Source organism: Myxocyprinus asiaticus, chromosome 1 (assembly GCF_019703515.2).
Source record: "Myxocyprinus asiaticus isolate MX2 ecotype Aquarium Trade chromosome 1, UBuf_Myxa_2, whole genome shotgun sequence".
Taxonomy (NCBI): Eukaryota; Metazoa; Chordata; class Actinopteri; order Cypriniformes; family Catostomidae; genus Myxocyprinus; species Myxocyprinus asiaticus.
In genome coordinates this window covers 55,027,097-55,043,648 of record NC_059344.1, presented here as the reverse complement: position 1 = coordinate 55,043,648, position 16,552 = coordinate 55,027,097, and the positions used below count along the sequence as shown (strand labels likewise).

General features: G+C 39.9%; 1 protein-coding gene across 4 annotated transcripts in view; it reads right to left on the bottom strand.

Annotated features, from left to right (window-relative positions):
* LOC127445184 (ADAMTS-like protein 1) overlaps positions 1-15,600 on the bottom strand; it is a 215,534-nt gene extending 199,934 nt beyond the window's left edge. For 3 of the 4 annotated variants that reach the window (XR_007897944.1, XM_051705083.1, XM_051705092.1), the window contains exon 1: positions 15,317-15,600. Coding sequence is in view for 3 of the 4 variants with exons in the window: in XM_051705083.1 (XP_051561043.1) it covers positions 15,317-15,367 (51 nt within the window). In the remaining variant the exon portion in view is untranslated. The remainder of the gene's footprint in view (positions 1-15,316) is intronic. The other variant, XM_051705062.1, reaches the window with a different exon arrangement.
* Between the last annotated feature and the right edge of the window lie 952 nt (positions 15,601-16,552).

Below are 16,552 nucleotides of genomic sequence, written 5' to 3'. Positions count from 1 at the left end.
TGTTTTTAATCAATAGCTGACTACAGCAAACGGAAAATGTATTAAAAGAGACATTATTTAATGACAAATGGGTAACTTAGATTTCATCTTCAGACACACACACATTTGGAACAACTTTTACTCTCAACACGCAGTGAAAAGATCTTGCTGCTGAATACTCTACCACTGTACTACACAATTACTAGCAAGTGAAATCGAAACATTTTCCAGCCAGTTGCCAATGTACATTTTTGTCACACAGTGCAAAATTTGGTTGCTAATGCGAGTGAATTCTAGGGCTGCCCCCTGATAGTCGACCAAACCTTAGTCGATGGGAAGAGTCTTGGTCGACCAAGTTTTGATTGGTTGGTTGGTCGCAGAAACAACTCCACAGGAAACAGACAAACACCGGTATTACCGCTGGTTGGACTATAGGTGATACTATGGCATAATTTTCATTAAGCAGGGTTAGGGTTAAACCTACACAATAAAGCAAGACACCTTAATTTCAAACTTTGAACTTTATTTTGTATTTATTTTAACTAAAAATTCAAATGAAATTGAAAAAAAAAAAAAAAAACTTTTTGAAAGATGGTTTTACAACAGTTGTGAGGGCAACATCTCTCTGGCAAATAACCTACTTCATCTGTGCATCCTGTACCGGTCGGGTATTTAGTTGTCCGGGAAATACATCATGTGTGTGAATAAATTTGTTTTGTTCCCTCCTTCACGATATATATATATGTTGCAATATCCAATTACATCGGCAACCTCTGGGCTGCGGCTCGCTTCAAGCGTGCACTTTTAAAATGTATATTTTAAAGGCTCATTATTACGTTTAATATTTCTCTGTAATGTAGAACAGTGTTAGCAATGTTAATTATAACATTCTTTCTCAGCCCTGGAACTCAAACCATTTTCTGATGGTTAATAAACGTGCGACTAGTCGATTAATGGCATAAATTAATGCCTACTAGTCGACTAGGAAAATCTTTGGTTGGGAGCAGCCCTACTGAATTCCTCTCATTATAGTGGAGTGTTGCACATAGAGTAAAAGATCAATCTTGGAATTTAAGAATCGATATCGAGATCGTGAATCTTTCTTTTCATTTTTTTTTTATCCATCTGCACTATTTTTTTGCTGACCTCTTACCACTAATCAATGCAGTGTGCCAGGTCTTTCATTCTTCCTTTCCTCTACTGGTATGTGGGGTTAATTTGTCTCCTCATTGCACACCAATTGCACTGATGACATTTCCCAAAACCTTGTGCATCACCCTAATTAGAAGGGTAAGCACAATCAGGTGCATAACTGCACACATATAATCTCTTTTTTATTTTTTGAAAGGACTAAAGTTCAGCTCAGGATGTGAACAATAATGGGATTCACTGTAGCTGAATCTGTCCCCATTTGATTTCTTTCAAATGTTCCTTCACTGTTTCAGTTCACCACTCTTTGCCATTTTGAACTTCCATCCACAAACACGCAATAAGGATGGAGATAAGAAGAAGAAAAAGCATAACACAATAATAACGGAAAGTACGATTACTCTCTGAAGATAAATCATTTCATTCATGCAGGAGATGCCAGCTGCCAGCACTTTCATGTGCGACTCTACGCCTGGCCACAACAAATAATAACGGCAAATGTGGTGCTGCTCAAAAAGGAAGGAAAGACAGTGGACATTTTCTGATGATTAGATAATGATAAAGAACAGAAGGTGGAAAATGCCTCTGTCTGTCTGATCTTGGAGTCTCTCTAATAACCATCTGAATCTATGGCAACACTCACAGAACACTCATACTATACTGCTCTTACAAAGGCTGCAATACATAGGAAGCATACTGTGCACAGTGTGCAAATTCTCTGTATGCATTGAATACCCAGATGACCTACTACATAATTCTACAAAATTCTTTATGCAACATGATGAGGTCATATGACAATAATGTGGCATACCACTGTTTGAAACAGGGAATAAGGCCTACTGCTTCACTTACTATTTAAATAATAAAAAACAACAGTAGGTAGCATTCAATGTATATTGGGCAGTATTCATTAAGCTAGTATTCCATTCTAAACATAGTCTTCATTATTTTCATTTTCGCAGGCTTTGTCATGTGTCTTTCATCATGGTAACCTTTCTAGAGTCATCTATTGTTTTAACGCCCTCTGCTGGGCAATAGTGGGACATGACAGGTCGTCTTCACACAGCAAAAAAAAAAAAAAATCTGCTGTTGGCATCACGCTTCTGGGCATATGTGAATTTTGGACCGGGCCAATGGGGCCAGTGAACAGGGGCCCTTCACTACGAGGGGCCCAGGGGGGCCCTAGGCTGCAAGGTCTCGCAGCCCATCAACTTGTAAAACAAATGTTTATTTATGCTTAAATATGTGGGCTCCACAGCTTATTCAAGGCCCCCTCAACAGGGCCCTGTGACTGTGAGGGCATTAGTATTTGTTGAATTCAAGCAACATGTGCTTAAAATTTCATTATTTTAAAGAAAAATGTTTAAACACGTTTTAAAAATTAAATTTTTTTTATTATTATTTCATATGTTAGGTTTTATATGATTAAGCTTTATTCTTTGTATGAAAGAGCTGTCGAAAAAAAACGTTTATTATACCATTCATTGCTATAACTGCATGGTTGCCCTACATTACAAAAAATTACTTGGCTTATGTGGTTGGGAAACAGAAGATATTGATATTTTATTTTGTGTGGGACAAAATAACTGATTAAACTAGATACATAAAGTTTGTCAAGACAAACTATCATATCACTATGGTTTGACAAAACCTTGTCTGAAATAGTTTTAAATGCTTGAAGTTTAAAAAATTACAGGTCTTACAGAAAGAAAGAAAGAAAGAAAGAATCTTAAAACAGATTAAAGGGCGCGTGTTTAAGAGGGCACGTGTTTAAGTTTTGACCGCTGAAGTTTTAAAATCATGAACATTCAAAACAGACTCGTAGCTCAAAATAGGGTGTAGAGATGATCACTTCTGAATGGAACGCACCCCATCATTCAGATGAGTTAGAAAAGATATGGAAGCGCAAGCCAGAACTACCTGAACTCTTTGCCAAGTTTCACCAAACCCATGTGTAGATGATGTATGAGCCTATTTGTTAAATTCTTCAATATTTAAAGTGCTTGATGAAGATAAAATATTTCATAATGTATTATTGCCCATTTAAGGAAACGTCCTATCACTTTCAACTGCTTTTATTTTTAGCAAACTTAACATGTGTAAATATTTGTATGAACATAAAAAGATTCAACAACTAAGACATAAACTGAACAAGTTTCACAGACATGTGACTAACAGAAACGGAATAATGTGTCCCTGAACAAAGGGTAACAGTCAGTATCTGGTGGGGCCACCAGCTGCATTAAGTACTGCAGTGCATCTCCTCCTCATGGACTGCACCAGATTTGCCAGTTCTTGCTGTGAGATGTTACCCCACTTTTCCACCAAGGCACTTGCAAGTTCCCAGACATTTCTGGGGGGAATGGCCCTAGCCCTCACCCTCCGATCCAACAGGTCCCAGATGTGCTCAATTGGATTGAGATCCGGGGTCTTCGCTGGCCATGGCAGAACACTGACATTCTTGTCTTGTAGGAAACTACGCACAGAACGAGCAGTATGGCTGGTGGGCATTGTCATGCTGAAGGGTCATGTCAGGATGAGCCTGCAAGAAGGGTACCACATGAGGGAGGAGGATGTCTTCCCTGTAATGCACAGCGTTGAGGTTGCCTGCAATAACCACAAGCTCAGTCCGATGATGCTGTGACACACCGCCCCAGACCATGATGGATCCTCCACCTCCAAATCGATCCTGCTCCAGAGTACAGGCCTCAGTGTAACACTCATTCCTTCGATAAACGTGAGTCCAACCATCACCCCTGGTGAGACAAAACTGCAACTCGTCAGTGAAGAGCACAGACCAGTCCTGTCTGGTCCAGCGAAGGTGGGTTTGTGCCCATAAGCGACGTTGTTGCCAGTGATGTCTGGTAAGGACAACAGGCCTACAAGCCCTCAGTCCAGCCTCTCTCAGCCTATTGCGGACAGTCTGAGCACTGATGGAGGGATTGTGCGTTCCTGGTGTAACTCGGGCAGTTGGTGTTGCCATCCTGTACCTGTCCCGCAGGTGTGATATTCAGATGTACCGATCCTGTGCAGGTGTTGTTACACGTGGTCTGCCACTGTGAGGACAATCAGCTGTCCTTCCTGTCTCCCTGTAGCGCTGTCTTAGGCGTCTCTCAGTACGGACATTGCAATTTATTGCCCTGGCAAATCTGCAGCATGCCTAAGGCTCGTTCACGCAGATGAGCAGGGACCCTGGGCATCTTTCTTTTGGTGTTTTCAGAGTCAGTAGAAAGGTCTCTTTAGTGTCCTAAGTTTTTATAACTGTGACCTTAATTGCCTACCATCAGTATGCTGTTAGTGTCTTAACGACCATTCCACAGGTGCATATTCATGGTTCATTGAACAAGCATGAAAAACACTGTTTAAACCCTTTACAATAAAGATCTGTAAAGTTATTTGGATTTTTACAAAATGATCTTTAAAATAAGTGTCCTGAAAAAAGGGACTTTTTTTTGCTGAGTTTATATGCACGTTTACACGTTTATCAAACATTTTGTTACATGCTTGTTTTTTTGTTTTTTTGTATGCATAATTTTGAGTTTACGCTCTGTTTAACAAATGTTAAAATGGTACTGTCTCTTTAAGAACAGTGGCTGTTCAGCCATGTTTGGGTAGAGTGGTTTCTTTACCACATCCTTGCTGTGTTTCAATTAATCTGTAAATAACAGAACAGGTATTAAAAGAGACTTAAATCAATGAAAATAGATTATGTAGATCTCAACTTAGATAATAGGATCGGGGGGCCCTGCTTCTGGGAGAGCATTCACATTAATTCACTTTGAAGGAAATAAAAAGACTGTGTCACAATGTCTTTGTTATTGCTTAACATGCAATCTTTAAGGCCAGACAGCAATATTGGAAAAGGCTGCGTTTGCCAAACTGTCTTCAAGATCTCTAAAAGCTTGTGAAAGTAATTATGTTTCAATTGTGTATAAGTCACAAAATCTGTTTTGCATGGATCATGCTTCACTGAGCCAATCAAAAGTTATGCAAATAATTCCAATGTATTTTTCAATCCCATAAGGATAATGCTCCTCTCTCTCTCTCTCTCTCTCTCTCTAACAGATAATCATTACATCAGCAGTTAAAATCCTGGGCATTTCCCTTTCATTATAAACCAGAAAACAGTCAGCACAGAGCCAAAGCATTCTGATTCTTGTAAGCTTGGGCATACCACTCCCTGTCCCATAATGACTCTGTTCACACACACAAAAAAAAAAAAAACAACTTGAAAACAAACAGGACATTAGATGGGACTGAGCAAGGTTTAAGCAGGTAGTCTGGGGCATCTGGCACATAGGAACTGAGGAGTGAATAATGATGTTTATATTCAAAGCCATCTCCTGGTGGGTCCTTCAAATAAATGTGGAAACAAACTGCAGAATCAGATAACACAACTAAAGCTCAATTTAGAAGTTGGACTCTAACATTAAAAAAAAAAAAAAAAAAAAATTTAATTTCTCAATTAGGCCAACATTAAATACTTTTCTGTCTTATGGTGAGACATGTTGTACACCATCTAAAACTATTTAAACAGCATTTTGCTCATTTAAAAAAAAAATACAATTATTATACATGCAGTTTTATGACCTCAATAACTGAGAGACTACATGGAATTTGTACTTTTAAAAATTCAAATTAACTACTAAAAACAAAAAGGTATTTAAACACGTTGAAAAACGTGGTGACCAGCCACAACACCTCAAATATACACTTTACCTATACGTTAAAGGAATACTCTGGGTTCTGTGCAAGTTAAGCTCAATTGACAGCATTTGTGGCATAATATTAATCACCACAAAAATTGTATTTGATTTGTCCCTCCTTTTCTTTAAAACAAGCACTTACAATGGAAGTGAAAGGGAGGCAATTTTTTTTACGTTAAAATACTCACTGTTTCAAATGTACAGCCACAAGACAAAGGATATGAGTGTAAAAATTATTTTAGTGTGATAAAATCACTTCCTAACCTTTTTTGTTTAAAGCTATAGTACATTTTAAACCTTTGTTGCCATAACGATGTAATGTCAACAAAACCTAAAATGGCTATAAAAATGACCATTTAAACCTTTAAAAAGTTTACAGCTCGAATAATACACGAATTTCAGAATCAGAATGAGCTTTATTGCCAAGTGTTCTCATGTACACAAGGAATTTTGTTTGGTGATAGGAGAAACAAGTGCACACAGAACATTACAGTGAGACAGAATATAAAAGAAGGTAAGAGTATAAATACACATACAAATAACAGGACATATAACAGAATGGCATATGTACATGTGCAAGTGGTAATGTACAGTTTTGCTCAAAATTTTGCATTCCCTGGCAGAAATTGTGAAATTTTGGCATTGATTTTGAAAATATGACTGATCATGCAAAAAAACTGTCTTTTAAGGATAGTTATCATATGAAGCCATTTATCATCACATAGTTGTTTGGCTCCTTTTTAAAATCATAATGATAACAGAAATCACCCAAATAGCCCTGATCAAAAGTTTACATACCCTTGAATATTTGGCCTTGTTACAGACACACAAGATGACACACACAGGTTTAAATGGCAATTAAAGGTTAATTTCCCACACCTGTGGCTTTTTAAATTGCAATTAGTGTCTGTGTATAAATAGTCAATGAGTTTGTTAGCTCTCACTTGGATACACTTAGCAGGCTAGATACTGAGCAATGGGGAGCAGAAAAGAACTGTCAAAAGACCTGCATAACAAGGTAATGGAACTTTATAAAGATGGAAAAGGATATCCAAAGCCTTGTAAATGCCAGCCAGTACTGTTCAATCACTTATTAAGAAGTAGAAAATTCAGGGATCTCTTGATAGCAAGCCAAGGTCAGGTAGACCAAGAAAGATTTCAGCCACAACTGCCAAAAGAATTGTTCGGGATACAAAGAAAAACCCACAGGTAACCTCAGGAGAAATACAGGCTGCTTTGGAAAAAGACGGTGTGGTTGTTTCAAGGAGCTCAATACGACGATACCTGAACAAAAATGAGCTGCATGGTCGAGTTGCCAGAAAGAATCCTTTACTGTGCCAATGCCACAAAAAAGCCCAGTTACAATATGCCCGACAACACCTTGACACGCCTCACAGCTTCTGGCACACTGTAATTTGGAGCGACGAGACCAAAATAGAGCTTTATGGTCACAACCATAAGCGCTATGTTTGGAGAGGGGTCAACAAGACCTATAGTGAAAAGAATACCATCCCCACTGTGAAGCATGGTGGTGGCTCACTGATGTTTTGGGGGTGTGTGAGCTCTAAAGGCACGGGGAATCTTGTGAAAATTGATGGCAAGATGAATGCAGCATGTTATCAGAAAATACTGGCAGACAATTTGCATTCTTCTGCACGAAAGCTGCGCATGGGACACTCTTGGACTTTCCAGCAGGACAATGACCCTAAGCACAAGGCCAAGTTGACCCTCCAGTGGTTACAGCAGAAAAAAGTGAAGGTTCTGGAGTGGCCAACACAGTCTCCTGACCTTAATATCATTGAGTCACTCTGGGGAGATCTCAAACGTGCGGTTCATGCAAGAGGACCAAAGACTTTGCATGACCTGGAGGCATTATGCCAAGACGAATGGGCAGCTATACCACCTGCAAGAATTTGGGGCCTCATAGACAACTATTACAAAAGACTGCACACTGTCATTGATGCTAAAGAGGGCAATACACAGTATTAAGAACTAAGGGTATGCAGACTTTTGAACAGGGGTCATTTCATTTTTTTCACTGTTGCCATGTTTTGTTTTATGATTGTGCCATTCTGTTATAACCTACAGTTGAATATGAATAAGAAATAAAAGAAATGTGTTTTGCCTGCTCACTCATGTTTTCTTTAAAAATGGCACATATATTTCCAATTCTCCAAGGGTATGCAAACTTTTGAGCACAACTGTATGTGCAAGGTAGGGGTATGTACAGTTATTGAATTAAATATGTGAATTTACATATGTACATGAGATATGTATTTACATTATTGCACTATGGGGGAGTCCTGAGGCAGTTTAACTGTTCATGAGGAAAATGGCCTGAGGGTAAAAACTGTTCTTAAAAACCTGGATATCCTGGTGCTCAGTGCTCTGTAGCACCAGCCAGAGGGCAACAGTTCAAAGAAAGAGTGGACAGGGTGTGTGGGGTCCAGAGTGATTCTACCTGCATGTTTCCTCACTCTGGAGACGTACAGGTCTTGGAGGGTGGGCAGGGGGGCACCAATAATCCTCTCAGCAGTCGTGACTGTATGTTGTAATTTCCATCTGTCTGATTTGGTGGCTGAACCAAACCAGACCTTTATAGATGTAAACAGGACAGACTCAATGACGGCCGAGTAGAACGGTGTCAGCAGCTGAACTCCCTCAGCTGGCGAAGGAAGTACAACCTCTGCTGAGCCTTTTTCACAATTGAGTCTATGTGGGTGTCTCACTTCAGGTCCTGAGAGATGGTAGAGCCCAGGAACCTGAATGACTCCACTGCTGCCGCAGTGCTGTTCAGGATGGTGGTGGTGGGGGGGGATTTCTCCTGAAGTCCACTATCATCTCCACTGTTCTGAGCATGTTCAGCTCAAGGTTCTTGTGACCACACCAGATAGCCAGCTGATTAACCTCCCGTCTGTATGCAGACTCGTCATCATCACAGATGAGGCCGATGACCGTGGTGTCGTCTGCAAACTTCAGGAGCTTGACAGTGGGTCTTTTGCAGTGCAGTCATTCATGTACAGGGAGAAGAGCAGTGGAGAGAGAATGCATCCCTGAGGAGCACCAGTGCTAATAGTGAGGGTCCCGGATGTGAGTTTTCCCAGCTCACTAGCTGCTGCCTATCTGTCTGAAAGCTGGTGATCCATCGACAGATTGGGGTGGGCAGAGAGAGCTGGGTCAGTTTGGTTGAGAGAAGATCAGGCATGATTGTATTGAAGGCTGAACTGAAGTCCACAAATAGGATCCTTGCATAAGTCCCAGGTCTGTCGAGGTGTTTCAGGATATAATGCAGTGTCATATTGACAGCATCATCCACAGACCTGTTTCCTTGGTAAGCAAACTGAAGGGGGTCCAGCAGGGGTCCAGTGATGTCTCTCAGGTAGGCCAAAACCAGTCTCTCAAATGACTTCATGACCACAGATGTGAGAGCGACAGGTCTGTAGTCATTATGTCCTGTGATTTTGGGGCTTTTGGGGACCAAAATGACTGTGGAGCATTTGAAGCAGCAGGGAACTTCACACTGCTCCAGTGATCTATTGAATATCTGTGTGAAGATGGGGGCCAGTTGGTCAACGCAGACTTTCAGACAGGCAGGTGAAACACCCATTTGTGCCTGAAGCGTTCCTAGTCTTTTGTTTCTGAAAGACCCGGCACACATCCTCCTCACAGATCATAGTGCAGATTGAGTAGCAGGGTGGGGGGAGGAGTGGGGTTCCAGGAGGTGTTGGTGTGTGTGTGTGTGAAGTAAAGATCAGAGTGGGGGAGGGGTGTGAGACTGGGCTTTTCAAACCTGCAGTAAAACACATTCAGTTCATCAGCCATTAGTTGACTCTACAGAGCGAGGGGGAGGTGTCTTGTACTTGATGATACTTTTTAGGCCTTTCCACACAGATGCAGGATCGTTGGCTGAAAACTGGTATTTCAGCCTTTCAGAGTAGCTTCTTTTAGCCACTCTGATTTCCTTAGTAAGTGTGTTCCTGGCCTGGTTGTACAATGTTTTATCCCCACTTCTGTAAGCATCCTCTTTGGCATGACGAAGCTATCTGAGTTTTCCTGTAAACCATGGTTTATTGTTATTGAATGATAAAAATGTCCTAGTAGGGATGCACATATCCTTACAGAAACTAATATATGATGTCACAGTATCTGTGAGCTTGTTCAGGTCTGTGGCTGCAGCCTCAAAAACATTCCAATCAGTGCAGTCAAAGCAGGCTTGTATCAGAGAGTCCTGAAGCTGCACGTGGGACAAAGCGATATGCATTCTTTACAGTGGTGTAGCAGTGGTCCAATATATTTCTTTCTCTGGTGGGGCATGTGATGTGTTGTTTGTATTTTGGCAGTTCACAGGTGAGGTTATCTTTATTAAAATCTCCCAGAATAATGATAAGAGTGTGTTGTTGCTCTGTGTCTGTGATGTGATCAGCCAGCTTTTTCAATGCTGCATTCATGCATGCTTATGGTGGGATATAAACACTCACCAGAATAAAAGAGGAAAACTCCCGCAATGAGTAGAAAGGCTTATAGTTGATGAAGAGTGCCTTTAAATTACATTTACATGTACATTTATGCATTTGGCAGACGCTTTTATCCAAAGCGACTTACAGTGCCCTTATTACAGGGACAATCCCCCTGGAGCAACATGAAGTTAAGTGCCTTGTTCAAGGACACAATGGTGGTGGCTGTGAGGATCGAACCAACAACCTTCTGCTTACCAGTTCAGTGCTTTAGTCCACTATGCCGCCACCACCACTCTTAGGACAGTACATCTTCTTCAATGCTGTTACATCTGTACACCCACTTTCGTTGATGTAAAAACATGTTCCACAGCCTCTTGTTTTCCCCGATAACTCTGCATTGCGATCCGCTCTGAACAGCTGAAAGCCCTGCAGATGTAACGCACTGTACAGGATGGCTTCACTCAGCCAGGTTTCCGTGAAACACAGAGTTAGAAAAGTCCTTATTTGTTTGAGTGAGCAGAAGCAGTTCATCCATTTTGCTGGCGAGGGAACGGACATTCGCCAGATGAACAATCGGCAGTGGAGTCCTAAATCCGTGTTGAGGAAGCTTCACAAGCGTGCCGGCTTGCTTCCCTCACGTGCGTCTTTTGGATCGCTTGTAGAGCATGGCTGTGCCTCCAACTAAGATGTCTAATAAAACGTCTGAATAGTCAAACACCGGCAAAACATTATCAGGTATGCTCTGCCGAATATTCAGCAGTTCATCCCTCGGGAAACTGATCGGGAAAGAGTGACAAAAAACATGACAGACAAACAAAAGTAACAAAAATGCTAGAGAGCTCCACAACAAAGCAGCCATCTGCGGCGTCATCTTTTTTAACAGAAGAATTAATGCAAGTGCTTTTATAAAATTATAAGCTTCATATTTCTGATTTTAAAGCCTCCAAAAATTGGCCACATTCACTTCCATTGTAAGTGCCTCACTGTAACCTTGATTTTTGCTTTTTAAAAGAAAAAGGAAGGATGTGTCGAAATTGATTTTTTTAGTTATCAACAATATGCCACAAATGCTGTCAGTTGAGCTTAACTTGTATCAAACCTGGAATATTCCTTTAAAATAGTTTTTAAATTAAAATCTTGATGTTGAACAACACAAAACAAAAATCTCATCAACATCTTACATAGTATACATGTACCTGTATACTACCCACTACATTACAGGTGAGGCCCCATCTAGACCTGTCATTGTTGTAAAAAGGTTGTTCAATTTATTTCCTTTGTCATATCAGCTGTTGGAAAATGTCTCCACGGCTGTGATTTATTTTTTGCAACAGGGAATATTTACAACAGATAAAAGCAATTTACTGTTCATGTCCTGTCGATAATTTTTCAGAAAAGGTAAATTCTAGGGCCGGAACGATGTGGATGTAATCGATGATGTCGATTACATAAATACATTGATTTGCGTGGAATGCGCCGATGCGTCACACTGTTTACATTGATCCCCAATGATGGCGGCTCCAGCTCCCGGGCATGCTGAAAATGAGACTTTATCCCAAAAAGCTCAAACCCGATCATCAAAAGTGTGGGAATTTTTTAAACAGAGACCTAATAGATTGGTGCTCTGTATGCTTTGTAAAAGTGAAATGGCCTACCATAGCAATACAAGTGCTATGCATGAGCATCTCAAAAGAAAACATCCTGGGGCTCTTCGACCTCAAACGACGAGAAAGCAGCGTAAGTATTTGGACTATTACAGTGAGTTTTGTCGGATTGTTGGTTGGTAGCCAGTGCCTGGGAGTTGTCATTGCCTCCTTATCTGTCAAGTTTCACACAAAAACTCAACGAAGACTCCCTAGAGCATATGCTAATGGCTAGTATGGCAACGCCGCTTTCCTGTGCGTTTGCAAGTTGTAAGCTGTTTGTTTATGCGCATATACACCTATGAAACTAAACGATGTAGATTTACATTAACGTTACTGTAGCAGAGCTCTTAGTTTGGGCAATGGAGGAGTCAGGAGACAACGAAGCAGATTCAAGGTCCGTCTCTTTAATTTGCTGTTTTTCCACACACACACACACACATATGACGGTAAACGTCGTTATAAATGTAAATGTAACACTCTCAGAAGCTCTGTCTGCTGTAGCTTTCTGGTCACTCTCTCCCTCTCTGATGCTCTGGCATGCCTTTTAAGTCTCCCTCCACCATCACTATAATGAGAGACAGGTGTTAGAGATAATTATGAACCTTACTCTCTCCCACAGACCGACACATGACCACGCCCCCCATGCTACAGTTACTCTAAGTCTAAACAACATTTTGCAAATAAATAATACAAGTGCATTTCCGATTACAATTGGCACTAGCCACTGAAGTAAATCATACTCAACATTATTCACGGTAACTAATGGCAGAATATAGTAAACAACACTTTCCTAATTAGGACTACACTGCATAAATCTTAACTTTTGTGATGAATAGTATTATTATCATTATCATGTTAAAATATGCCACTGATTTTATTTTGTGTGTCTTTTTGTGTCTCAGGAAGAGGAAAAGCTGTGTGCAAGATTGTTTCCATAAAAAGGATGCCACTGTATGCTGGACATATGGACAGTCTTTAAAGTGAATGATGCCCTACAATCTTTTTTTGTGTGTGTGCACTATTTATGTTGGGCTTAATTTATGTTGGACTCATGGACATTTGTATTACTGATAAATGCCTTTTAATTCTTGGCACTTTATTTTATGTTTGGAATTTTTTATTTGTAAAGTAAGTATTTTTATGAGAAAATGTTTGAATAAAACGTTTAATGCCAGAATTACAGTTATTTTTTTTATTTGTAAGTTAACCAAAGGATTAATTGACTAATCAAAGATTTATGAAAAAATAAAAATAAATAAAAATCATTAGATTAATTGACTAATCGAAACAATAATCGACAGATTAATCAATTGAAAAAATAATCATTAGTTGCAGCCTTAGTAAATTCTTGGTCAAGCATACTGTAGCATTCTTACGAAAGGTTTACAAAAAGAAAAACCAACAAACATTGATCTCGTTCTTTTCAAGTGCCTTCTATGAGCCAATTATGTGTCAAAAGTATTTTTACTGTGAGCTTGTTGACCATGGAAAAGAAAGGGATGCCATAATACCATTGAAGACACAAGCTGTGGTGCCCCCATTACCCACTCTCAGATCCAGCTTTTAAGTGAGGGCTTTGGTCTGATAGTGATAGAGTTGCCAAGATTTGCCTTAATATGGGGAGTGCAAGAACTTACAATCATGAGGTCAACAAGTCCAGCAGGGAATCACTAAGAGAACATTATTATGTCAACAACAAAGAAGCTTCTATTTGCTCCACAGGGACCTATGAGTAAAGTGACAGCCTCACACAAAAACAGACAGTTAATCTATCCCACACACACACAAACACATAAACACACAGCACTCAGTATTCCCTGGCCTGCTGATAGCTAAGCAGTGCGGCTCCTCTCCAGCACTGGCTCTTTATGAGGACAGAAGGATAAAAAGAAAGTGTCAAAAGAAGGGAGGCTGCACGCTTGAATGACGACCCACACAGGGCAAAGCTACAGTGGGGGATATTGTTGTTTTTCAAGTGGCTTGTGGGAGAATTAGAATGGAAAGAAAGAAAGAAAGAAAGAAAGAAAGTAAATAATGGAGGAAGGGACAAACTTTACTTTATTTGGTCACATTTTCAGCAACACTGAACATTTTTATAGCATGAAGCATCAATATTTGGACTTCCACCAACTACAGCCAGCATCATTTATCAGTAGTGCCACCTCAATCGCACAAGAGGTACAACAGCAGACTTACAGAGCATGAGCCAAAAGATATAAGGTTGTAGCAGCGAGTACTGTCCATCCGAAACTTCTGTTCTAATCCATCATTGCCTTTTGCAGCTGATGTAGGATCAGTTAACCACAGCCCAGTAAGAGTCTGATTCATTTCCAGAAAGATAAACAAAACTGATCTGGATTGGGATGTTTAGGACATTAAGTACCAGTACTTATTTAAACTCCCTCAGGAGGTTATTTCCCTCTCATGCAAGGGAAGGTGTGGAGTAGCCACGACAACAGACCAAGATAGGAAGCAGCAGACCTGGTGTCGTCCAGTTGTCTGAGAAAACATATCATCTTTTAATGAGACTGACAGACACTCCTTGGCCTTCTAACAGACCGCAATCTAAATCTTCCCCTGCCCGTGGTATTTAGCAAGTGCTTATTAGTGGCGTGTGTTCATCATCAAATGTTCTATGTCTTAATCCAGAGCAAAACCATGACAGCACTTAGACGTTCATGTTTCCTTGGGTAAATCTGACAAATGATCCATAAAAAAAAACCCAACATGTAAACCAAGTACTTCATAACAAAAAAATATAATCTGTGCTCATGTTTTAGGTGGTTTAAAATGTACATGAAAGTAGACAAAAAAGTCAATATTGACCACTTGAGCTGCAAAACTGGTTAACAGACCTTGATTGAACTCCATTGCTCTCCCAGAGTCTAGAAAACCCCATAAAGCCTTTCAGTAAAAGAAATACTGACAGATCATTCATTCATGTGATTACACAGAGGCACATACTGTAGCACTTCTTTTTCTGCTGCAACACCAAAGGTAATGTACTTTTTCAATTGTTGATACAATTAACATATTACCTGATGTTTTCCAACCCAGCCCACAATAAGGAGATGATGTCACCATGTTAAGTGATGACAAAGCTGACCTTTTGAAATATATATATTTGGACTATACTCATACTTTTAAATTCCAAAGCCTTTGACCAATTTTTTAAAACATTTTGCCTGTATGTGTCATACATTGACAATAAAATGACAATAGAATGACCATATGACAGGTGCGTAAATATTAGTAGGGAAATTCCTACACACTATCACATGATGTCATCCTCATCATCACCTTAACTTACAAACACACAACAGAAAGAGTAAATGCTCAAGTAAATGTTCAAGGACAGTTTTATGTAATGTTGTCTTACCTTAAACCAGCACAGGCAGCACATGAGAATAAACAGCTCTGTTCTCTTCATGTTTCCTTCGTCTGACAGTTTCGCCGGGCTCAATTCAATTCCTCGCGGTTTGGAGTGAACGGGAGCCAAATGTCCACTGGACGCGCCTAGCCTCCTACCTCTCCTATAGACGTACTGGCAATGGCGAAAAAGTTTCTGATGAAGACATGACACATCATATTTTCCTCCAAATGTTTGTGCCCAAGGAACACGTTGTTTCTAAATTTATGTTTGCATACCAGGCGCACGCGTCAGTGAGGGTCTCTCCCACCTTTAAAACTCTTAAAGAAACAGCCTGCAGAGCTTCACGCGCAGAACCTTTCTGGTAACTGTTTCACATCACTGTGCGTCTTATCAGAATTTATTCTTTAAATTGTTAGACTTAAATATGTGGTTCAATGACGTCACTCATTTTTTAGAAATATTAAGTTATACAAAAATACATTAAAAATGCAATTCACACAGAACAGTGACTTGAATACACCTCTACTATGATACATATGTTTTCCATTAATGGATTCAAAGTAATTTTGATATTTTTTCGGGGGGTTACAGTAAAAACTGTATAAGTGGTGTAATCATCTGGAGACAGTAAAAACAACAACAACAACAACAAAAAAACAAAACAAAAAAAAAAAACTTGCTTTTAAAGTCAAATAAAAGTTGAGATTAATTAACAAAATAAATGTAGGGCAAGTACTTATAATAAGAAGAAATAATATTATTATTGTTTCTTTTTTTCTCTCTCTCCTTAATTTGGAATGCCCAATTCCCAGTGCGCTCTAAGTCTTTGTGGTGGCGTAGTGACTCGCCTCAATCCGGGTGGCGGAGGACGAATCTCAGTTGCCTCTGCATCTGAGACCGTCAGTCCGTGTATTTTATCATGTGGCTTAGACATAGCGCATGTGGAGCCCAACTCTATTCTCTGCGGCATCCACGCACAGCTCACCACACACCCCACCAAGAGTGAGAATTACATATACCACAAGGAGGTTACCCCATGTGACTCTACCCTCCCTAGTATGCCAATCTGGTTGCTTAGGAGACACCCTGGATTCGAACTGGTGACTCCAGTTTTGGTAGTCAGCATCAATACTCGCTGAGCTACCCAGCCCCCCCATTATTATTGTTTCTTAAACAAAAATAAGTAACAGTTTTGAAACAACTTTAATTGAAAATATTTTTTATATTTTAAAAACTTGACCA